This window comes from Camelus ferus, chromosome 25 (assembly GCF_009834535.1).
Source record: "Camelus ferus isolate YT-003-E chromosome 25, BCGSAC_Cfer_1.0, whole genome shotgun sequence".
Classification (NCBI taxonomy): domain Eukaryota; kingdom Metazoa; phylum Chordata; class Mammalia; order Artiodactyla; family Camelidae; genus Camelus; species Camelus ferus.
This window is the reverse complement of record NC_045720.1, coordinates 12,483,997-12,507,865: the sequence shown is the minus strand read 5'-3', so window position 1 is coordinate 12,507,865 and position 23,869 is coordinate 12,483,997. Positions and strand designations below refer to the sequence as shown.

The 23,869-nt window shown below is 39.7% G+C and overlaps 2 protein-coding genes across 4 annotated transcripts in view; one reads left to right on the top strand and one right to left on the bottom strand.

Moving 5' to 3' along the window:
* Positions 1 to 16,499, bottom strand: part of WASHC5 (WASH complex subunit 5) — a 45,167-nt gene extending 28,668 nt beyond the window's left edge. The window contains 9 exon segments of the mRNA XM_006179720.3: positions 1,317 to 1,488; positions 3,042 to 3,155; positions 4,794 to 4,946; positions 7,465 to 7,657; positions 9,771 to 9,871; positions 10,476 to 10,560; positions 11,241 to 11,386; positions 11,850 to 12,159; positions 16,343 to 16,499. Of these exon segments, the coding sequence (XP_006179782.1) occupies positions 1,317 to 1,488; positions 3,042 to 3,155; positions 4,794 to 4,946; positions 7,465 to 7,657; positions 9,771 to 9,871; positions 10,476 to 10,560; positions 11,241 to 11,386; positions 11,850 to 12,035 (1,150 nt within the window). The 5' untranslated portion in view covers positions 12,036 to 12,159; positions 16,343 to 16,499.
* A 51-nt stretch (positions 16,500 to 16,550) lies between these two features.
* Positions 16,551 to 23,869, top strand: part of NSMCE2 (NSE2 (MMS21) homolog, SMC5-SMC6 complex SUMO ligase) — a 208,541-nt gene continuing 201,222 nt past the window's right edge. The window contains exons 1-2 of one of the 3 annotated variants that reach the window (XM_032467922.1): positions 16,551 to 16,686; positions 22,344 to 22,514. In XM_032467922.1, coding sequence (XP_032323813.1) covers positions 22,358 to 22,514 — 157 coding nt within the window. In that variant the 5' untranslated portion in view covers positions 16,551 to 16,686; positions 22,344 to 22,357. The remainder of the gene's footprint in view (positions 16,687 to 22,343; positions 22,515 to 23,869) is intronic. The other 2 variants (XM_014555064.2, XM_006179719.3) reach the window with 2 other exon arrangements.

Below are 23,869 nucleotides of genomic sequence, written 5' to 3'. Positions count from 1 at the left end.
CTTGGGGGTGGAGTGTGCAGCTCTGGATGAGTGCACTCCTGAGTAATTAATGCTGACCAAGCATTTACTAAGTATAAGGATCTGTGTCAGCTCTGAATAAGCTCAGGGGTGAGTCCAATTCACTTATTTTTCTACCATTAAACCAGGGGTTTTAAAGTCATGGGCTTATGGGCCCTGTGGAGGTGTGTCACACCATTTGTGAAGCACCTGAACTTGACGGCCAGTAGGCTCTCAGAGAGGACCATCACCCCAAAAGATTAAGACTCTGTCTACCTTAATTAAGCACTCTGGTCTGGCCAGTTCTTCAACTCAGTGGGCCCATGTTTTTCTGTACTTCCCAAATCAGACCTTTTCTTCCATCATTTCTCCAGTCTAGAATTTTTTCTGCTTTTTACTTCAAAATCCTATCAAGGCCCAGTCAGCTCCTGTCTCCTGTGTGGAGCCTTCCCGGACCACCTCTGCTTCTCCACCCCAGGCAATGTTTCTTTCCTGCTCTGGTCTCTGGACTCAGATCCCCCTCACCGTCTGTCTGTTCTACACATCTGGCTCTTAGGTACTGGCTTGGCCCTTGTCTTAAGTTTCCTATCGCTACTCTAACAAATTACTAACAAATTTAGTGGCTTCAAATGATACAGATGTATATTTTCTCTTACAGTTCCAGAGGTGAGAAGTCTGAAATGGGTCTCACTGGGCTAAAATCAAGTATCAGCAGGGCTGTGCTTGCTCTGGAGGCTCCAGAGGAAAAGCATTTTCTTGTCTCTTCAGCATCGAGAGGCTGCCTGTACTCCTTGGCTGTGGCCTTTCCACCTTTAAAACCAGCAATGACTTAGTGAGTCTTTTTCATGATGCCATCTCTCTAGTTCTGACTCTCCTGCTCCCCTCTTCCTGCTTTACAGACACTTGTAATTATGCTGGGCCCACTGGGCTGATCTCTTTACTTAGGGTCAGCTGATTAGCAACATTAATTCCACAATATAACATGCCCCCTGGTTCTAGGGACTAGGCCACGGACGTCTTAGGGAGGATGGGGTGGGGTGACACTGCTCAGCGCACCACAGATCTGCAGCTACCTTTTCATAGGTACACATCTAACCTCCCCAGTCTGACCAGAGACAAGCTCCTCGAACATGGGAGGTCAATTTCCTCACATTCCCTAGCACCTGACAGTAGCTGACACAGGGGCTGTTCAGGTGGGCCACTGCCTTGTGAAAATTGAAACAAGGTGCTTAACTTAGAAAAGCAACTTGATTCTCATCTGAGCGCTGAACCACGCATCATGCAGTAGATCTCAAGTTGGAACGCCTTCTGTGCAGTACCTAAGTCCGCCGTGTGAAGCATCAGCCATCGGATGGCGACGTTGCAGTCTCGCAGGCAGTTCAGCAGCCTCGGGATGTTGTCCAGAACCATCTCCTCCCTCAAGTAACCTTCTTTCAGGAACTGCTGCACCTGTGTGTGCACTCTTTCGCTGACAGTAGCGTATCTGCTTGCCTTGGAAAAGAAAAAACTTGAATTACATTTAAAAAAAGAGAATTGGGGGAGGGTATAGCTCAAGTGGTAGAGCGCATGCTTAGTATGCACGAGGTCCTGGGTTCAATCCCCAATATCTCCTCTAAAAATAAACAAACCTAATTATCCCCCCCACCCCCCAAAAAAACAAATAAAAAAGAGAATTGAAATGAATCCCTTGACAAATAATAACATTTCTATGAGAAAAATAACATACGGACTCTAGCTGATAAGGTTCAAGGGCAAGAGGTTTATTGGACATTTTTGAAAAAAGCACTGGATTTAGAATTAAGAGACTAAAATCTAGTTCTGCTGTGATTAAATACTGGTGTGACTTTGGATTTAACCTCTGGTACTGGGTTTCTTCAAACATAGACTGAGAACTGCAGCAGGTGGTTCTGGGGTCCCTTCTATTCTTTACTTGGATGGAAAGAAACAAAGGCAGAAGCTAAATTCCCATTCTTCCTGCTATTATCGACAAAAGACGCAGAGCAAAGATGCTCAAAAGATGAGTTTCTACACATAAAAGCTTAACAAAAAATACACCTCATTGTATCAGAATTAATCAGCCTTTTGGAAATTTGGTCCTTTTCCTTTACCTAAAGCAAGAGTTAAAGGGTAAACACCATTAACCTAGTGAGGTTAGTTTAAAATGATCACAGGATGTTTCATCAGAAGCCTCTGAAGAACTCGCAATGTCACAAATGAGAAAATGCATTTTTGGTAAGGGAATTTTAGTAATAAAAAATTAATGCTCTGAGACCAGTAAGTACGCAAGCACCACTTTCTCTAATATATTTCTAGGAGACGGGCCAAAACTGAAATTATTTTGTGCATTATTTATGGAATTCAATTTATTTGCATAAAACATGCTGAAGTTCCTTGAGTCAATGTCATTCTATCCATACTTGGAAACTCAAAAACTCAGTCAGCCAGGCTGAGGGAGATAACTACTGCTTAGAAGTATCAAGTATGCTCCCCAATAAACAGATTTTATTTTGATTCTTCTCTTTACTCAGGTATTTCCTTCCTGGTTTCTCATCAGAGAGACAGAATGTAGCCATTTAAACTTTAAGGAGCTGACTTTTGCTAACTTCCCACACCAGAAATGATGAATTTAAATTACAGTGAAAGGGTATGTTGTCTGCATTCAGTTACCAGCTTCAGCACTCATCCTAGTGATGAAAACATTAAAATTCTCGCTACTGATGACGGCAGCTCTGTCCATAAAGACGCAGCCTTTAAGTAATAAGCATAAACGAAGTCAGTTGGGGCCAAAAGTCACACTGGTTCATCTTAGGGTGTTGACTCTTCTTTAGGATCCGAGTCTCCCATTTACATGGCCCATGTAAGTTAAAAACCTATAATTATCTGTTTTATTCTGACATGCAAAATTCACCTTTCATTAATCATTGCAGTAAAATGTCTACGTGGACACCTTCCAAATTCCTTGGGAAATGCACTAGGTGGATTTCCTACCCCATGAAAGCAGGCTTGCAGTTTTTTGAGAATTCTCCCAGTTAGCCAGAACCTACCTGTTCTCTGACGTTGGAAAGGTCCAGCGTATTGTTCAAAGCCGTTTTTGCAGCTTTGTAAGGTTCCCAAGCATCTGCTAGATTAACCGTGATCCCCATGTAAATACTAATTACCTGAAAGAGGAGACATTTAGTATTTGTTAAATACCTGCTCACTTCAAGCCAAGGAGCAGGGAAAACACAGTTATAGAAGACGTCCTTCAAGTTTAAATGCTATTCCAATGAAAAACCAAGATTTTCCAAATATACAGGTAGGTGGTTTTCTTTATCAGCAATTGGGAACAAGAGTGACTATTAAATGTTGCTATTCATGGAAAAATAACTAAAATAAGGTTTTTCTTTCAAACTGCTGTGTGTTAGATTTCTAAATGAAGAAAAATGAAAGGGGGAAAAAAGCAGAGATTTTGAATAGAATTGTGGTTTTCCCAAACATTTTCATCTCACTTTTACATTCTCAAAAGTTAAGAGTGCAACTTTACTGAGGACCCCCCAAAGAACTGTTTTTAAAAAAGTGGGTTATATCTATTGATATTTATCATATTACACACTGAAACTCAAAAATTTTAAAAAATTATTAATTCATTTAAAGTAACAATGCTAAACCCATTCCATGCTAATATAAATTCAAAAAAAATCAAATTAACATTACCCCCTCAAATCTGTGAGAAGAACGGCGCTGTTCCACATTTATTCTTTTTAATATTATATATGACCCTTCTTTATCCCCATTAATGTTTTTCTTTAAAATTCTTTATGGTATAATATTCATATTTTCTCACTAGCTTTTTATTGGTAGGCATTTGCCTGGCATTAAAAAAAAATTATTATTACTCTATTTTCAGTGTGCCAGGGTATTTTTTTTTTTAAGGAGTGTATCTTGTAAGTATCATGTAACTGGACTCTGACCTTCCTTAATATTAAAAGTGTTCCTGAGTACAGGATTGTGGTCAAAACTTCTCTGTTAAGCTTAGGTAAATGAAACCAGACTCTCAGAGTTTTCCTCTTGGTTGTTCAACTCCTAGCTCATGAGTTTGACTCATTCATGGATAGGAAGCATCACTTCCTAATTGTAAACTGTTCTTCTCACCATTAAAGCTCCTTACCCAGGTCCCTCATCACAGTCTGTGTTTCAATAGCTGGTAAGTAAGGTGTGAAATAAAACCTGCTACCGGAGAATGTGATGCAATTCACTGTACTTTGTTAAAACCTCCATGTGTAATGAAACCACTCCATTCATATCAAGTACATTGTAAGTTTTAAACTTTTAAGAACTAATATTTTTAAGTGAAAGTGTTTAAAAAGCTACAAGTGCATCCTTGTAGTAATGCAAACCTTTGTGGCCCCATCAACATTAGCTTAGATTAAGCTTATTACAAAACTGAGATTCCTATTCACAAAATGACAAGTTAGATAAATTCTGCCAGCTTAGATTCATAAAATAGAGAAGAATAAAGAAATGCTTATGTAACTTAGTTGCAGTCGCAGTAGCCAAAGCAAGACACATTTTAACGCAAGCTTTTACCTTGAGAGTATCCATTTAAGAAAAACAAATAGGTTCTTCAGGAAATTTTACTGATTATTTCTTCATGTTATGATTTACAAAATTCTCAACATACTTAAAGTCATTTTATTTAGGTGCATTTATGTCTCATTTATTTCAATATTATGACCTCTGGGTTACAGACCAAAAGAATGGAAAACTCAGTTCTCTGACAAGAGTACACGGAGGAAAAGACTAATGGTGATACTTGCCCAGTTATCTGGAAAGTACTTATCCACTATCTCTCTCATTTTTGCTTGGTGGGTATGAAGAATGGAAGGTTCGAAGTAGAGAATGACATACAGCATGGCAGCCTGATTCGTCAGGGCCGTGCTGCGATGTTCGGGCAACGGATACGCTGAGACCTGCAAGAGAAACAAGATCCAGGGGAGGCAGGTGTTGGTAGCAGCTGAGTTTACATGGGCCAAATAAATGACCTAGTTCTAGGACACAGCAGTCTCTCAAAAGTCCGTCTCCTTTGAGAATCCTGGGCACCGGGAGCAATTCTCAGATTGTGGCATAACCAGGGCCTTTTCTTTCTTATCTCTAACACGTTCTCTTGGCTGCCATTCTAACTCTTTCTTAAAAAAAGAAAAAAAAAAGTAATCCCATGTCTCCCCCTAGTTGTCCATTTCTGTGTCTTTCCCATCCCAGACCATCACTTAGAACTGACAGATCCCACACTCACTGCTGCTAGTTCTCACTTCCTGTTTATTCTTCAACTCCCTGACATTTGACCTCCACCATCACCTCAGTGGAATTTCCTAAGGTCCCTCATAACCGCAGTCACCCAAGTCAATGGCCTCTTTTTAGCACTCTCACTTAAGTTCTCCGAGGAATGAAAATGTCTCCTCCTCTGGTTTCCCAGAAGCCGCTCTCTTCTCAATCTGCTTTGCTGGCTGTTCTCCTGCCTGACTTCTAAAAGCTGCTGTGTCCCAGGGCTCCATCGCCTCCCGTACTAGGAATCTTCAGTTGCACACAGTACATATCACCTCAAGGGCCATGAGCAGATAGGGAGAAGACTATTTCAAGGATAAGCACAGCAATGTCACAGGAATGTGGCCTGGTCTCGGGAAGGGCCTGGAGCTGTAAACCAGGAAGCTTTCATTGTTTTCCTTCTTGATGTGTTTGGCCAACTTTTTTTTTTTTTCTCTCCAGACCATTCTCTATAACATGGTAGAATGAGACTGCCCCAAACTCCAAATCTGCATGTTGGGGGTAAACTCATGTCCAGAAACTGTTTCTCAGGCCCAGTTCCAAATTATTTGGAGGTAGGGAATCTGACCCATCTTGGGTCCTGGTCCAATCAGCCAGGGATGGGGGAGGTGCATGGCAGAGAGAGGGGTGGATACACACCATCACCACAGCTCAACCTCTGTGTTAATCAAAGTTGCAGGGCAAGGAGAAAACTGAAACACACTGCTTTAAGCCACGGACAAAATGAACCTTCTAAGAGGCAGAGGGGTTAATAGAAGGATTAATGAGAGAAGAAACAGCGTGGGCTTGGAAGTGATACAGGCCTGAATTTAAATTATTGTTCTGCTACCTACTTATGTGACCTTGCGAAAATTTTACTTAAACTCTCTAAGCCTTATGTTTCTCATCAGCAACATGAGGATAATGTTGTCCATTCTGTAAGACTAATTTAAAAAAAAATGAGAAAGCAGTATATGAAGAAAAATCTCCTATGATTCTGGTTCATATGAATTCTCAATGAATGGCAGCAAATACTGTGGAGACCTGGTATCTGCAGGCAGCTCCTGATTTTGAGTTGCCTTAAAAAAACCAACATTAAAATGTAGAATAGATAAACAAGATTATACTGTATAGCACAAGGAAATATATACAAGATCTTGTGGCAGCTCACAGCGAAAAAAAATGTGACAATGAATATATGTATGTTCATGTATAACTGAAAAATTGTGCTCTACACTGGAATTTGACACAACATTGTAAAATTACTACTACTCAATAAAAAAGGTAAAAAAAAAAACCCAACAAATATCAACAAAATAAACTCTTTTTATTTACACTTAAGATAGTCATACAAAAAACTAGCAGGCTACCTAAAGAAATGTACAGAGTAGGTATGCTCTGTAACAATATATCCACTTATCACAGGTCCAAATCTTCATTTTCTTCTGGTAAGAAAAATATCTACAGTGCATAAAATTATTTTTTTTCTTCAGGAAAATGAAGTCAAATAATCCTTACTACTTAAAGGATGTCAAAAGGATTTGTAGTATACAAATTACAATTTGTATTTTTGCAAAAGGATTTGGTGCCCTTTTAAATAAGTGAATGATACATGTACTGGAGAGGAAAGTGAGACAGCTTGCAGACGCTGCAGATCGTTGCAGCCCTGCTCACGCTGCCTCCTTCGCCTGGGCTGTCTGCATATTCCCTTTCTCACTCATTGTAATCCTGGCTGCCCCCATCTTCTGCTTCACAGCATCCTGCACTTCCCCTAAGATAACACTTATCTTGCTTTCCTCTCATTCCTTTAGTTGTTTGCCTTCTTTCTTCAGCTACAAGCCCATTAGGAGTGGGGACCTGGACTACCTTCGTCAGCAAGGAGCCCCAGCAGTGAGCACGTGGAGAGTGACGTAATGCACACTCAACAATTACTTCTTAAATGAATGCCTAAAAGAATGCACCTTCTCTCCAAAGATAGCTCAAATCTCTCCTCTTTGAAATCTCGAATTCTGGCCAAATTAATATCCCTCTTTCCTCTATAATTCCAAAGCCCAGCTCAAAAGGTTTTACATAGTTCCCAGCTGCTTTTATTCTTTTAAAGAAGGAAAGGAAGGAGTCATTGAGGAGGAAGGCAAAATCAGTCTTTTAAACTATTAAGATAGATTTCATAGTAGATTTAATGCCCACCTGGTTGTAAATGTCATCGGATCTTAGCCGACCAATGACCATGCTGATGAAGGTCTCGTTGATAGGCACTCTCTGGAAGTAACTCTCAGGATAGTTGGGTGGTCTTTTGGCCCCTGGTTGGCTGCAATAACCTGTACTTCGAAGCAGCTTACAGATATCATCCATATTCGAATCAGCAGAAGATCGAGCAGCACTGGGCCAGGTTCCCAAGGGGAAACAAAGAGCCAAACAATCCGCACATATTAGAAATGCACAAATCCAGCAAGGCAGAAGAATTTCATCGTAACTTGACGTTATATAGTTTTAGCTATGACCTGGGTCAATTTGTATCCTCAAGATTCAAAATTATCACCTGAAACTAACACCGTAAATAAATTACACTTCAGTGAAAAATAAAATGAAAGAAAATTCAAAATTGTATTTTCAAAAAGCCTGCTGTGATACAGTAAACTTATGATTTCTTATATGTATGCAGTTTTATATTAAGGTACACGATTCCTTTCTCGAAATCCTTGGGGCTGGGTTTGTTTCAAAATACAGCATTTTTCAGATATAAGTAATATGGAGCACATATCAGTTATGATGTAATACTCCAGTCGGGTCTTAGTTGACATTCTGTGATCAAGACACATCAATATTTCTGCAGTAAAATTTATGAATATTCACAAAAGTGAGATAAATAGAGACTATGTATAGCCTCATATCTGCTCTAGTCAGGTTCTGACTCCAAATGACTTCATGTTAGGTCAGATTTTGCTGTCTAAGTAGTGACTCTGTGTCCATGTGGGTGTGTGTATATATGTACATTCTTTTTGTCAGAGCTCTTTAGATTTCAGAATTGTGAATAAAGAATGTGAACCTGCACCAAAATTTCATAAATTTGAAAAAAATTTGTTTAAAAATTATGTCAATTTCAAGTGGGAAAGACCAACGGGTTTTTCTTGGTAAGCTGCATCTTTTACAGAGATTTTACCAAAACATCTGTGATTTTCTGGTGGTTCGGAGTAGTAATCCCCCAGAGAGACTTAAAGAATCTTAGACTTGAAGATGACCTCCCATCTGATGTAAGAATCTCCTTTACTACAACTCTGTGTGGTAATTGTTCAGTGTCTCTTCAGTAACGGATCCTCAGATTCTAATGAATTAGCTGCTGTACCTAAAGGGACAAAGCTGCATTGTCAACGTCGGGCTTGATAAGCAAACTTCTTCTTCTTTCTCATGTTATTTATCATTTTTGCTTTTCTGGGTACTTCCAGAAACACAGGCAAGACCATTCAAAGTTCATTTTCAAAGCTATGGGTGTTAAAACCGCTCGGGCAAACTGATGTGAATGAATTACGTGTGCCGGTGGAGAGCCTCCTCACGTACTGATAAAGCTGACGGGAAACAGACAGCTGAGTCGCTGGAGATTAATTTACTGCTGAGGGGGCAGCAGTACCAAGTGTTGCTGAAAACATACGTCCCCAAAGCCCCTCTCTGTTGAGGATCTGCCTCTTTGCCCTATTTATTTTGTCCTAGTTTATAAATTTGAAAGGTTCTTTCTAGCCTGCATGTCATTAGCCCAAGTTCCTAACTGACTCCTGCTTAGTAACTGTTTCTTCCCTGACTCTTGGCTATTTCTGACATGGACCTTGTATCCAGATTTTTGACTCATTAATTGAACAAATTAAAAACTGTGTGCTAGGGACTGAAATTACATTTGGTTAAGGTGGGTCCTGTTTTTAAGACCCTAAATCTTGAAGTCATAGCTCTGCACAGACGTATGTAACACATCACTGGGGTATGTGCTATTGTTGCTCGGGGTTGTTTTGTTCCTACATACATATGGATAAGGATTCACTTTCAACCTGGCCCTGAGTGATAACTTTTCAAAATTTATCAACCTGAAAATGACAACAGAAAACTCATTCATTTCCTTACATCTGCCAATGAGTAATAGTTGAAAATTTTAGAAAGTCATTAGACTTTCAAAATTCCCAAATTTATCTTTAAGGTAAAGAAAATTCAGATTACTTTTTTAAAAACTGAGGTACCATCTACAACTATATATCTCTAATAATCTATAATATATAAATTATTTTATATACAATATAGATTACATGATACATAATTTATTACAATGATACGAAACAGAATTAACTGTTATACTTCTATATTATGTATTCTGTTCAGGAGAGGTAAGAATCTTACACTTTTACATTCTACATCATACTGCAGCTGCTCACAATAAAAGTAGTATGGAAAACCACACTACATTTTACTAAAGCAGTGCTTTTGGAGGGTGTAGTCTTATAGTCCAGGGATACCTGTATCGATAGTAAGAAACCAGCATTCTCTCTCTGATTTCTCCTTCAATCTTTTGGTCGATGACCAGCAGCATCACTCCATACAAGTACAGTGCTTCACACTATGAAGAGAAAAAGACAATGATCAAACTCCCAGGCATACACATTCTTACAGAGTGAAGCTGATAACAGTTAAAAGGACCATTTTGCTCCCATTCCTCCTAAAAGCTTTATATTATGAGGAGAATGCAGGTTTTCCTGGAAGGGTCCTTATCTTCTATAAAAATGAGCTTTGAGAATTTGATGCAAAATGAATTTTAAATTTACAATGACTGTCTTCCAGTTGGCCTATTTTTCATATTTTGCTTGGGATATCAAAATGGAATCCCAATATTATGATTACCTCTAAGTCATTCACTTATTTGACAAACATTTCTTAAGTGATCACAGTGGACTAGGTATCAGGCTAGATATTGATACCTCTGATGTAAAAAAATAAAGAAGATAGAATTGTTACACTGGGGAAGCTCCTAACCTCCACATAATCTTTACTCACTTGTAGTTCTGTTCAAAGTCTACTGTATTCTAAATTCAGACAATAATTACCAGTTTATTTTGCTTCTCTTAAAAGAAGGACATGCTGTATGTATTTGTTACTTAACGGGAAAAAATGATGCTGAATTTGACATTCTTGAATTTGTATTTTCAGTGATCACTACTACTTACTAGAAGTTGTTTTCCATCTTCATTGAGAAGCACAGTTTCTAAGGTTTGCTGAATATACACACCTTCATTGAGATCATCCAGGTACCTAGAAATGAAACCCCAGAGCAAGTTATTCGTTGATAATGAAAATGTTAACATCCTTGAAGAAGGAAAGTAAAGACTTGTAGAAAATTAGGCAAGGTACCAGGCATTCTGGTTGTCAAACAGTTCGTGGCCATTTGTGCTCTTAAGAACAGGTTTGTGAGCTGGAACTCATGGTGACTAGGGCCACAGATAACTTACAGCTACCCCAAGTAAAAGGAATGTTTCCTAGTCTTGATTTATGAGTTACAAATATCTTGGGAGCAATGGCATAAGAACATGCAACAGTTAATTTAAAAGCTAATGAGTAATGAATTCTTAAGGGCGAGAAAAAGAGAATATTGTATGGTTAGGGATAAGAAGGAAGGCTATGGTTACCAACGCTACCAAAATAAGCTCCCTTTTTTTTTTTCATTTCTCATATATACTAGATTATGGTCAAGACTGAAAGCCATATGACTTTGTATAAACCATGGTTATTATAATACTTCACAGGAGCAGGAAATTATAATAAAACTCTAAAATACTTAAGATAACTAGTACCAGTGGAAGGAAAAGACAATTATTCATGATATAAGCTAGTAAATTCTTTAGTAACTCAGAAAGATGTACACGTTCTGTTATGTCCCTTTCCGCTCCCCACTACTTACTATCACAATAAGCTATTACTAAGCCAGCCAGTACCTGTTTAAGTCTACAATATATTTATGCACACTCTGAAATGCTAGATAGAATCTGGTCACAATTTCTATGTTGTTTTCCCGAAATTCTTCATCTAAATCCTGTAGCTCTGGCTTAGCTTCCAGTTTACTTTCCCATAATTCTGGACCCTATGAAGAAAAACACATTTATGTGAAACATCAGTAAGAGAGTCAAAAACCAACAGAATGGCTGCTAACAATTTCTAAATGGTCTTTTAACAATTTGTTCTCATGCCTTAAAAAGGATATCAAAAATGGAAAGAGCAACAGAAAGTAATGAAGATACCAGAAGCCTGGGTATAAAAAAGAAATAAATATGAATTGTAACCACAATGAGCATGCTTTTAAGTGTGGGGTACTTCAGTGTGAAATCTCTTATACCAAAGTTATCATTTTAAAATTTGATCATACTGTGTTAGGGCTTCCACACAATATACTTATTTTCAAGTTAGTTGATGTTAAATTTGGTTGAAAAGCTTTTCTTTTTAACTCTTTCTCCATAATTACTTAACCTCTCAGAGTCTCACAGTTCTCAGAGAAAGCATGCTTTTCTAGAAAAGGCAGTGGTAAAGATACCATGGAGGAACATTACCTTAAAATAGCTGAAATCAAATATGATATCTCCGTATTTCTGCTGATCCGCTCGGTCTTTTAATCTGAACACAGCAGGAATGAACTCAGAGAGCCTCAAAAGTTCAGCAATGATGGCATTGCCACAGGAAACGATCCTTAGGATGGCCTGGCCACAGAGGTTGTTCTCAGCTAGAAAGTCCAACATTGTGAGGATGATCAACTGCTCCGTGCCCGGCCAGTGGGAATGTGGAACTGGCTTCAGAACTGGGGTCTGTACCTCATGAGACGAAAGCAGGTCTGCTGATACACTGGCTGCTCCATTAAAGAACCTGTAACCAGAAAAAAAAAAAAAAAAAGCATGAAAATCTCCATTTTTTAAGGAAGCATGTGAAACACACATAATATTATTATTAATTTTTAAATTATATTTTGTTCTTTCTTTCTTGTTTTTTATATTTGTTTTTTCTTTCTTCTTCATTTAAAATTTTTTTCTTTCTTTTATACATAATACTTTTCTCCCAAACGCACTAAAAAATTATAACACATAAAGAGTTCTGATATGGAGGGAGTGGAGTTATTTTCCACTCTTCATGTTTTCCTGGTGGAGGGACTTTGCTATATTAACACTCTTGGCCTCTTTCTTAACTCTTTATTCACTTCTCCCCATGAGAAAAGACCTGATGGAGCTGATCTGTGAGCTTGGGAGAAGAAACCACTGGGCATGCGTGGTTCCAAGGTACCCTAAATTGAGCACAGATTATTAAATTTTCCTTATAGGAATTGTGTCCCTTGTTGTACCTTTGGGAAAAGATAACTATGTCCTAAAATCCACTAGAATTAGATGAGGGAACAACCTTTAAAAATGTGTTTTTTCATATGTCACGTATGGGAGGTCCTTGTTACCGAGACTAATATGTGCCTGAGAAATGTGACAGAGTGACTTTAACGTGGGGACAAATATTTCATACTACAGAGTGGGAAAGTTTTGATTAGGAATTATCTTGAAATGACAGCACTGAAACTTCTAAAAATAACTTTTATCCTGAACAAAATTTAGTGTAAAATTGCAACAACTCTGTACTAATTCAACGGACAAACCAAGAACACGTCAAAAGTTGATTTTGCCAAATTGTGATTTTGATAATACAGTATTTTGTACTTCAGAGTTGTCTTTCATAGCCTGATCTTTAAAATGGTAAGTTTTTCAAAAAATTTCCAAGGCATCATTCATTTTCCCCCAGGGCTCTCCTAATTCTTTTTCACATCATTATCTTTTGAAGCGCTGATTATATCACCATCTTTGTTGCTTAGCAAGGGCATCATTTGTCAACTTCGTGGAAGCTGGAATTACTTATCAACTTCCTGAAGGCCTGTCACTTCCCAGCATTTGCACTTTCACTTTGCACAGGCATTGTGCTCTATCAACACGATACTACAATTAAGGCTGACCAACGACAGCAAGAATTAAGACCAAATAGACAGTTTTGGACAGGAGTATCTGAGTGAGGACTAATTTTACATGCGTGGTCAGTTTACTAATATTTTAATAATGACGACTCACTGTACTTAAAACCAGAATGTGGGAAGATTTCTGACTTCTTCTGCAGCCAGAGCGAAATACTCCTTAATGCTTGTCGCACATTTTCAAAGTTCACTCATGTCATGAGCTACCTGGTACAGTTATCTATGACCTGGAAGCTTTGTGTAACCCTTCAAGGTTTTCTTCTTTCTTTTGGAAGTTTCTACCATTGATTCAATATTTAGAAATGTCCTAACTTACTAGGATGTTGAGGCAGCAACTGTTGGCTCCTCAACAGTAATCCCCACCCTTCTCCTTTCTTACTGTGGAGGATGAAACAGTCAGAGCCTCACTTTCCCACCTCTCATGAAGCTAGAGACATGTGACTCAGTTTTGACCAATGAAATAGAAGAAATCTATGGCAGTCCTTTCAGGAAATATTTTTTCCTCCTGCGACAAGGAGAGAGGCATGTGAAGAGAAGAGATTTCTCTCTTTTTTCTGGCTATCCATCTTGGCTTTCATGGGCTCTGGGGAGGATGCGGTCAAGCTGTGAACACAAACTAGGGTAGGGGGAATCCATTTTCCAGCTCATTCAAGGGGTGGTTGGCAGGTTTCTCACTCCTTTGTCCCATGGGCTCCTCTAAGCACACTCTCACAACCTCCCAACTGGCTTCTCCCAGGGCAAACAGGCTGGAACAGCCAAAGCCAAAGGCACCTGCTAAGCCACAGAGCTGATTCCTGACCACAGACATTAATGAGACAATAAATATTTATTATCTTAAGCCACTAGGTTTTGAGGGTAATTTGTTATTTAATAATAGATAATGATCTAGGAGAGGGGCATTCCAGGAAGGAGTTATAAGTAAGTACTAAGGCCCCAGGACAGGAATGTGCAAAGGAAGAGCAAAGTCGTGAATTTGGCTGGTGGTCAATGAGCACAGGACGGAAAGAAGCAGAGAGAGGGGAGGGGGAGTCGAGTCCCATAGCAGGGATTCCTGAGAAGCCACAATTGTCCAGAATTCTTTCTCATGATGGTATTCTACACTACACGTTAAGGTGTAAATTATTAACAAGTCTTTTCAGCTCTCTCTGCGAACCTTGTTAAGCAACACTGAACTCTAATAGGCTGAATTTCGGATAATTTCATTCCACTTTTTCCACTGAAATGGTCTGGCTTGGAAAACGAAACGAGAAAAGGGAGAAAATAAAAGAAAATGGGAACACAAGTCACCTGATGTCTGATGAAGACCATCAAACTAACCCAGCTCTCAGAAGGATGAAATTCTAGACTCAATTCAGAGGAGGGGAGGCTACGATTAACAGGTCTAACTGCTACCAAATTTTGGATACTAAGATAGGACAATGTGGCCATGGAGAAAATAGCTTAAAGCAAAGCAACAAGACCTGCTTTCTTTCCCAAAAACAGATGAACATATTCAGCACCGAGCACGCACATGATCAACAATGTTTAGGCCTGGGATAATGACATAAGTCAAAACTTTTATGTGTCTCTTATTTTAATCCTTAAATCCTTACCCAAGAGTTACACTGTAGGCAACGTTCAAAATATTATTTGGCTGTGACAATGAATATATATATATATATATATATGTTCATGTATAATTGAAAATTTGTGCTCTACACTGGAATTTGACACAACATTGTAAAATGATTATAAATCAATAAAAAATGTTAAAAAAATTTTATTTGGCTAGCATATTTGATAAATATCCCCACTGTTGGCTGAAAAACTGGTCCTAAAGAACACAATCTACGAAGCATAATTAAAGATGCCTAATCATGTTGCAACAATCTCAGAGGCAGGTGGTTTTATAGATGTTAGATTAGTTGGGATGAAAAAAAAATCACTCTAGGATGAGGTGCAAATAAACAGTAGTAGCGACTATGTTAAATTTTCCATTTAGAGGTTCTTGTGTTAGGGATGAAGAAAACTCACAAAGTCCACTTTTCTCAATATAGGTTGTCTTAACCATTTGGCATAAAATGAAACCAGAGATCCCACTCAATTTCCTAATTTTTTTTCTACAAGACACCCAGAAAAGTAGTCATAATTTCATTTTCAAGAATTTGGCCTGGAATTGTGATTTTTTACTTTGGAAAGTAATCCTAGACAAGAGATGCTTTCAAGAATGAAGTATGGCACCATATCAATTAGTCAGTGAGAACAGAACTGAAGTCTCAAGGAAATTAAATTGCCCTGGGACAAGCCATTCTTTTACCCTACTCAGAGGAGGAAAGAAGTAGTTCTATTTTTATCCTTTCATAAAAGTTCTATAAAGGAAGCACTGGTCTCCACCAATCCATTATCAGGAACAAAATATAGTGGTTGTTGGTCAAGATAAAAGTGATTGGCATTATTTCTCCTAGAAAAGCTCTGAAAAGAGCCTAATCACTCTAGTCTGATTCATGAATCCTGAAAAAGAAGAAAAACCGGAAGGTGTTCCTTGTTGTGGGCAGAGGCAGTAAAGCCTCCCCCTCCCTTGATAAATCAGGACCCTCAGAACTATTTTTCGAAATGCAAAGGACTTTGGCATGTCATAGGTAGGGGGATAAAGGTGCAGAGAGGAACAACGTCTTGCTCGAAGTCACAGCTCCTGGCAGAACCGTAATTCAAACCCAGGTCCGTCAGATTGTAAAGCCCCCATCAGCTACTCAGTTTTCTCGAGAGTAAATGGAGGTCTAACGACGTCCACACACCACTGCTCCCAGAAACTTGGAAGGATCAGACGCGGGCTGAGCAGCTGAACATCACCTCCTAAAGCGCCAAATCGGCGTGGAAAATTGTTTCCGCATGAGTGGCGATCCAGAGCCTGGACCGGAGCTGCAGCCCCAGGAAAACCCTCAGTCCTCCCGGCCAGGTCCCCCACCCCAAGCGGCAGAAGCCCCCCAGGTCAGCGCCGCCCAGCCCTGGGGAGGGGGAGGGGACAGGGGACGTGAAAGGATGCGGCGCGCGCACACCGCCTCGACTCACCTGTCACCCCGGCCGCGCCAGGGCGCACACGCAGGGCCGGCGGTCGCGCGCGGAGTCAGCACCCCGGCCCCCACCCCTCCGTCTCCGCGGGGCTCCCCTTCTATCGCTGGCCTTTAAAGAAAGCCGGCCAGACCCCGGCTTCCGCCCCTGGCTCCCTCGGCAGTCACATGACAAAGGGGCGGCGAGCAGGGCGGGGCGTCACGTGACCACTAGCCGGCGACGACTGATGACGTCTGAGCCCGCGCTCGCCGCTTCTGCACCGAGGGAAGGGAGTTAAGGAAGGAGTTGGGGTCCGGGTGTGGGAAATCAGGGCGCAGTCAGACGGAGCTGGATCCGGCAGCCAGGTAAGGCAGGAGCAGGGGATGGCGATGGGGAGGGTGACGGAGGGTGTCGCCTTTCTCTCGGGCGCTCCGCGAGTGTCCCGAGCTGCAGTAGGTGGACCTGGGTTATGGTTCTGGTTCTTTTTCACGCCACAGCAATGAGGCTGGAGCGGTTTACCTGCCTCTCCGAGACGCCATCTCTCCATCCTTCAGCAGTGTGTGGGGGCAAAGATCACGAATTCTTGACCTAAGTAAATCTGGTTTGGGCGGGCTTTCACAGCGGGGCCTTGGACAGTTCGTTTAAAGAAGCTATCTGGGCGTCATTTCCTTTTTTCTCCTGTAAATAGTTTGAGGATTAACGATAATGGGAATGAAGCGCAGAGGCCCAGTGTATGGCACACTGTAGGGAACCTGGAAATGGTGGTTTCTGTTATTGATATACCTCTCCCAAATCTTTACTGATCTCCCGTTTTGTGTGATGAGCTGTTTTATGTTGTGTAGAACATGTCAGAATTCTAGTGTAAGTTGTTGCCGGGGTGAAGGAGTGGCAGGCATGTGAGCAAATGGTTGTGATGAGCTTTATAATGGAAGTTGTATGAGTGCAAGAGAGGGAGGGAGAGGGGGAGAGAGCGCGCGCGCGCGCGAGAGCGAGCAAGCATGAAAGAGAACAAGCAGTTGCTCCTTGGACAAGAGAAAGCTTCATAAAGAAAGATGTAACCTTGCATGTTGAAGAAGGAGATACAGCTCTGGCTGAACTTGTATAGGCCCTTATGGATTTAAAGGAGGCCAGCACAGTATCTAAATTGTTTGCTCTGTGTTCACCACTTGCTGTACAGAAAGATGAGTGGAGGGAAGAGTAGAAAAGTATTTTATTTTATTTATTTTATTTTTAGCTAATAACTGGCCCCACCTACAGAGAATCTTATAGATCTGCTATGGTCTAAATATTTTAACCCCACACCCCCCTCAATTTATATGTTGAATTCCTAGTGCCAGTGTGATGATGGTCTTAGGAGGTAGGGCCTTTGGGAGGTGCTTAGGTCATGAGGATGGAACCTCATAGTCGGATTAGTACCTTTAGAGCCCCCTTGCCAGTGTGAAGACACAGAGCTAGAAGGCCGTGGCTGTGAACCACAGAAGAAGGCCTTCACCGGAATGCCACTGTGGTAGTGCCTTGATCTTGAACTTCCCAGCTTCCAGAACTGTGAGAAATGTTTCTGTTGTTTGTAAATTACTGTGTCTGTGGTATTTTGTTACAGCAGCACCAAAGGACTAAGACAGGACCTGTTAGGGGAGGCAACAACATGCTAGGGAAAAACTCAGGAAGTGCATAGCCTTGTTTTAAACTTTCTTTGAGACCCTAGGTACAGAGAACAAAACAATCACTGTTACCTGGGGAAACCTCCAAGAGGGGGTTCGTTTAAACCAGGGTTTCTTAACCACTACATTATTGACATTTCAGGGCAGATGATTTTTTATTGGGGGGGGGGTTGTCCTGTGAATTATGTGCTTAGCTGCACTTAGTGGGGGAAACAGGGAGAAGTGCATTTATTCCATCTTTCCTCTCCATTCATTCTCTCTGCTGCCTTATCTGGATCTTTCCCCTTGATACTTAAAAATTACAGGAGGGAGTTTTCCTACCTCTCTGCAAGTGGAAAGTTTTCCTGGAGTAATGTGAATTTTGCATTCAGATAGGAAGGATGGCTACCATGTGGTAGCTCTTCATTTATCCTGGATTGTATTCATCCTTGTATACATTACATCTTAGTCAACTCCGGCTGCCATTGAAAAGCACCACAGACTGGTGGCTTAAGCAACAGAAATTTATTTCTCCCAGTTTTGGAGACTAGAAATCACAGTGCTGGGACTGGTTGGATACTGGTGAGGACTCTCGTCCTGGTCTGCAGACAGCCACCTTGCTGAATCTTCACAAGATGGAGAGAGAGCAAGCCCTGGTGTCTCTTCTGCTTCTAATGTCACTGATCCCATCATGAGGGCTCCACTAAACCTAATCCTCTCCCAAAGGCCCCATCTCTGAATGTCATCACATTGGGATTTAGGGTAAACATGTGAATTTGGCAGGGGACACAATTATCTCAGTGTTCTCCATACTTGTTTAATACTGAGAATTATTTGGGGTGCTTCAGAAAAGTACAGTTTCCTCAAAGTATCCACTAGAGACTCCGATTCAATAGATATGAGGTAGTATCCACTAATCTGTATTTTTAGTAAGTATTTCAAGTGATTCTTAAGATCAGACAAGTTTGAGAAAACTACACAATTTAATTTATCCTTACAGTGATGCTGTGAGTAGATATGATTATCTCCTTTTTACCCAGGAGCTAACTGAAGATAGAGACATTAAGCAACTTAACCAGAGCCATGCAGTTTTAAGTGATGTAGACAAGAGGGAATTTCCAGGCATTCAAGTCCAGGGTCCATTCACTGAAGCACCATTCTGTATTGCTGCTCCCAGTATTATAATCATGAAGTTGATAGTAATATCTGCTCTCATTTAAAAAAACTATATGCCAGGCATTATTCTGAGTGTTTTATTATGTGTATGAACTCATTCAGTCCTCCTAAGTATCGTTGAAGTAGGCACTGGATCATTCCCATTTTACAGAATGGAAAAATGAGAGGTCAAATAATTTGCCTCAAGTCATTCAGCTACTTACATGGCAGAATCAGGCTTTGAACTCATGTAGTCTGGCTCCAGAGGCTGCATGTTTAACCCTTGCTAGACTTTTTAGTAGTTAACCCCACTAGTATTGCCTCCATATTCTACTCTGTAACATGGCTGATGTTTATTTTAGTATAAACATGTTTCATGTTATCTTTAAGTAAAACGAATATTCCAGGAAGATATGTCCTGTTTATACTGTGGCTTTGCGCCCTCTTGCTTACCCCCTAATTGGTGTGTGTATATATATATATATATATATATATATATACAGAGAGAGAGAGTACACTTTGGAAATTGTGTTTCTAGAACTGTGCTGTCCAGTGTAGTAACCACTAGGCACATGTGGCTATTTCAATTTAAATTGATTAAAATTAAATAAAAATTTTTTTAAATTAAATAAAATTTAAAACTCAATTCCTCAGTCATGCTAACCACATTGGTAGTCATGCTATGGTGACTGTCAGTAATCACTGCTAATCAGTAGTCACACGGGTCTAGTGGCTTCTATATTGGACAATGCAGATTACAGAATATTTTTGTCATGGCAGAAAGTTCTAGTAGACAATGCTGCTCTAGACAGTTTAGACTTACACTAGAATCAAGATTGACTGGGAAACTGAATACTTGGACCATCATTTGATCCTTGCAGGATTGTGTTTTTTGAGTAATGGTGGGTTTGTAATAGGTATACCCCCAAATCTAAATGGCTTTGCACAATTGAAGTTTTTGTGTCTTTCATGCTTGGAGCCTGATTGGTGAGCAGCGTTCCTCCGAGCAGTGATGTAGGAACCTAGGCTCCTTCCATTTGGTGATTCTCCATCTTCAGCATGTGGCTTCTTAGGCATTGCTTGCCTGTTTCAAGCTGTCAAGTGGGAAAGTGTGGCGAGACAGTGTGGTTTTTTCTGGGCTGGGCCTGGAAACGGCCCCTGTTTCACAACTATACCTAACTGCAAGGAAGGCTGTGGTCCAGCTGTGCAGCCATGCTGAAGAGGAGATGGGTTTGGTGGGCAATGGGCTGGAATCTGCCACCTGTATCCTGTTGTTCACTTACCCTGAGACATAATCTAAGAAACGGTGCTCGGAAGCTTACTATTGCTATATTGCAAGGATATTATTGAGGATATTTTGCAGTGTGGCTCTAGCTGATATGTGATGACCCAGGCTGCCTTTATTGCCATGGAAATCCTTATTTTTTCCTAAGTTGTTGGTGTACTTTATGCAGAAAGAGAATACTGTAATTTTCACTTTTTGTTTTTGCTTGTTAGGAAGTCTCACAGCCAAATTTGTAGTTACAGATATGGTACTGTGTGTAATCCTAAAGCTTGTATGATAACATTCTGATTTTCTCATGTGTTTGGTTTTCCTTTAATCTGTTTTTTGGTCCTGGTTTTTATGAATTTATATATTTACCATCTTACTGCATATGTTCGTGTTCATATTGTGTTAACCGTCCTAATTTGTTTGGTGTAAGAAAGTGAGATTGTAAATGAACACTCTGTTTCACCAAAACACACACATTGAAAACAACGTGATTGGCTTTTCATTCAGATACATAGTCGTATCTTCTTTCTCCCTTGGTGTGAAATTTTAACACCACAGGAAGTCCCCAGAAGATAATATAATGAGAATCCTTGTTACATCATCTGGATTTTAACACCTGTAACATTTTGCCATATTTGCTTCAGGTCTTGATTTTTAAGATAAATTTGAAAAAACAGATAAAGCTTAAGACCTCAGGTCCAACTGGACCTTTATCCTGCGTTAAGACCCTCTACACTGTGCACCAACACGTACTTACTGAATATTTGTTAATTGAATGGTTTGAGTTGATGATGAGTTGTATTGTGGCTGTTTGTGGTAGACTGATACCTCAGAAATAGAAATCAGCATCTTAAGCATCTTCTCTGTGACCTTCTCTTTTTTATACCGTGTCTTTTTTTTAATGAGTCTAATGTTTGTCAGGCCTATTTGTTGAATGAATGAATTTAATTAAAGGGGGCCAATAATTGAGAAACTACTGTAGTAATGCAGATGTGAGGTGAAGGTGGTGACAGTGGAGAGGATGGAAGTGGCAGGGATACTGGACAGTTCAGAGATGTTGAAGCCACCTGTCCGTGGTCACTCAGTGTAAAGTGGAAGAGCCTGAATTCGTGCTATGGCTGTATGATTCTAAGAAAATCCCATTTTTCCTGCTACCATACAGACTTCCCTCTAAGCCTGTGTCATTCTCTCCACTTTTCTAGTTGGTTTCAGTGGATTGAATTTCAGGTGGTTTTTGAATTAAGCAAGGTATCTTTTTGAAGGCATCTTTACAGAAGTAGTCCAAAGCTTTAAGAGTTGGTAGTTGAAGATACAGATTAGGGAGTGTTTTAATATGAAGGTAATAAGTGAAGCTATTACAGTGGTTGAGCTACCAGAAGATATAGACACTTTCTTTTTTTTTCTGACACAGGATGTGGGATCTCACCAAGTCTATAAGTCTGTTAGAACCCAGAGGAACTGTCAGGAGTAAATATTTTTTTTTATAGTTTTCAGAATTCAATATGCATATATGTCAGATTAAGTTGAAAATTACAAATTTTCAAAATCCTCCTTGATTGAACTATTTTATTGCTGCTGTTTCATTTTTTAGAAAAAGTGTATCATATGAGCATTTTCTACTTTTTCTGACCTATTAATATTTTAGGTTTTTAGGAACTGTGCTGTTGTTCAGTTCTTCATAGAATCAAGGAATCTTTTGCAAGAGAGTATTCTCCCTCCTTTAAAAAATGAGGACACTTACCTTTTCTATGTATTGAAGTGCATCTGTTGGGTTTGGTGGCCCAGATGGTCGCACAATGCTTTGATATCCTTTCAAGGCATATAGCATGTAGATAATCGTGTAGCACTTGGGGGATATTGGATACATTCACAGGGATGCTTGCAGTGGTTCTGTTTTCCTATGCAGTTACTATTCTTATTCATAAATCTCGTTTCATTGTGTTTGAAAACTTAGGTAATAATTTCAAGATGCCAGGGCGTTCCAGTTCAAGTTCTGGTTCAACTGGTTTTATATCCTTCAGCGGTATAGAATCTGCTCTCTCCTCCTTGAAAAACTTCCAGTCCTGCATCAGTTCTGGAATGGACACAGCTTCTAGTGTTGCTTTGGATCTTGTGGAAACTCAGAGTAAGTAATAATTAAAACTTATTTGTTTTGTGTCTACTTTGGGGTCAGCTTGTGTGGTTGCATTGCTCTAGTGATCTGAGTTACTGCTCACCTTTTGGGTAACCTTGGGACAATCATTTAATCCCTCTGGGCATCTGTTTTCTCACCTTGTTCTACATACCACAGAGGGATGTACTGAGGATGAAATAAGATTGGCCCATCCATGTGTGTTCAAACACTTACGTGCCACTAGAAACTGCACTAGAAATCTGTGGGCCGAACCATGAAGGTTTCTGACCCCAAGGAGCATACAATCAAAAGTATGTGACATTTGTGAATTGTGCAGTATAGAGCAATATGATATTTTCCAGTAGTTTAACTGTATTTTGTTTACGCTTAATTACTTGGTAGACCGACTAAGCTGATGCTAGTGGTACTGGTAAAGGAATGCCTCTAGAAAAAATGAGAGAAGTTGGGTTTTGTTGAACTTGACCAAAATTTTTGATCAGAAGATCTAAAAGATATTATTGCTTTTTTTGGATTAAGGTTGCTTACATTTTTAGAAAGCGAACAAATAAAAACAAAACAAAATAGTTTCTAAGAAAAAAACCCCCGAAAGAAACAGAAAACAAAAATAAAAAACATTTTAAAATAGAGTTGTTTTTATTTTATATGACATATAGAGGCAGGGGAGCAACATAATCTCTTGGTTTCTTTTTAATATCACTGTTTTTCAGCAATTTGATTGTAATGTGGTTTGGTATGATTTTCTTGGTTTATTCTGTCTGGTGTTCTTTGAGCTTTATGGATTTGTAGGCTTACAGTTTTGATCAAATTTGGAAAATACTTCTGCTAGTATTTCTTCAAATACTTTTTCTGTCTCTCCCCTCTCCTCCTTCTGGGGCACCAATTATATGTATGTTAGATGGCTTGGTAATATCCCTTAAGTCACTGAAGCTTGGGTGATTTTTTTCCAGTCTTTTTTTCTTGCTGGCTTCAGTTTGAATAGTTTCTTTTGCTGTCTTCAGATTCATTAGTCCTATCTTCTGAAATGTCTAATCTCCTAAGTCTGTCCAGGGAATCTTTAATTTCAGAGACTGTATTCTTCAGCATTAAGAGACATAAAAAAGAATTAAATGGAATCTTACTTGTCTCTTCCATTTCTCTCATGTTTTCTTCTATATTCGTGAGTATATGGAGCATATTTATAATAGCTGTTTTAATATCCTTGTCTGCTAATTCTGTTACCTTTGTCTGTTGCTGCTTGTGTATATTATGTTGTTGAGTTTTTGGGAAACTCATAATAAGATCTTACACTATAAGCCAGAAGAGCTGGTACATAAGTCTCCTGGAGGATTGTATCAGTTTTTTTCAGG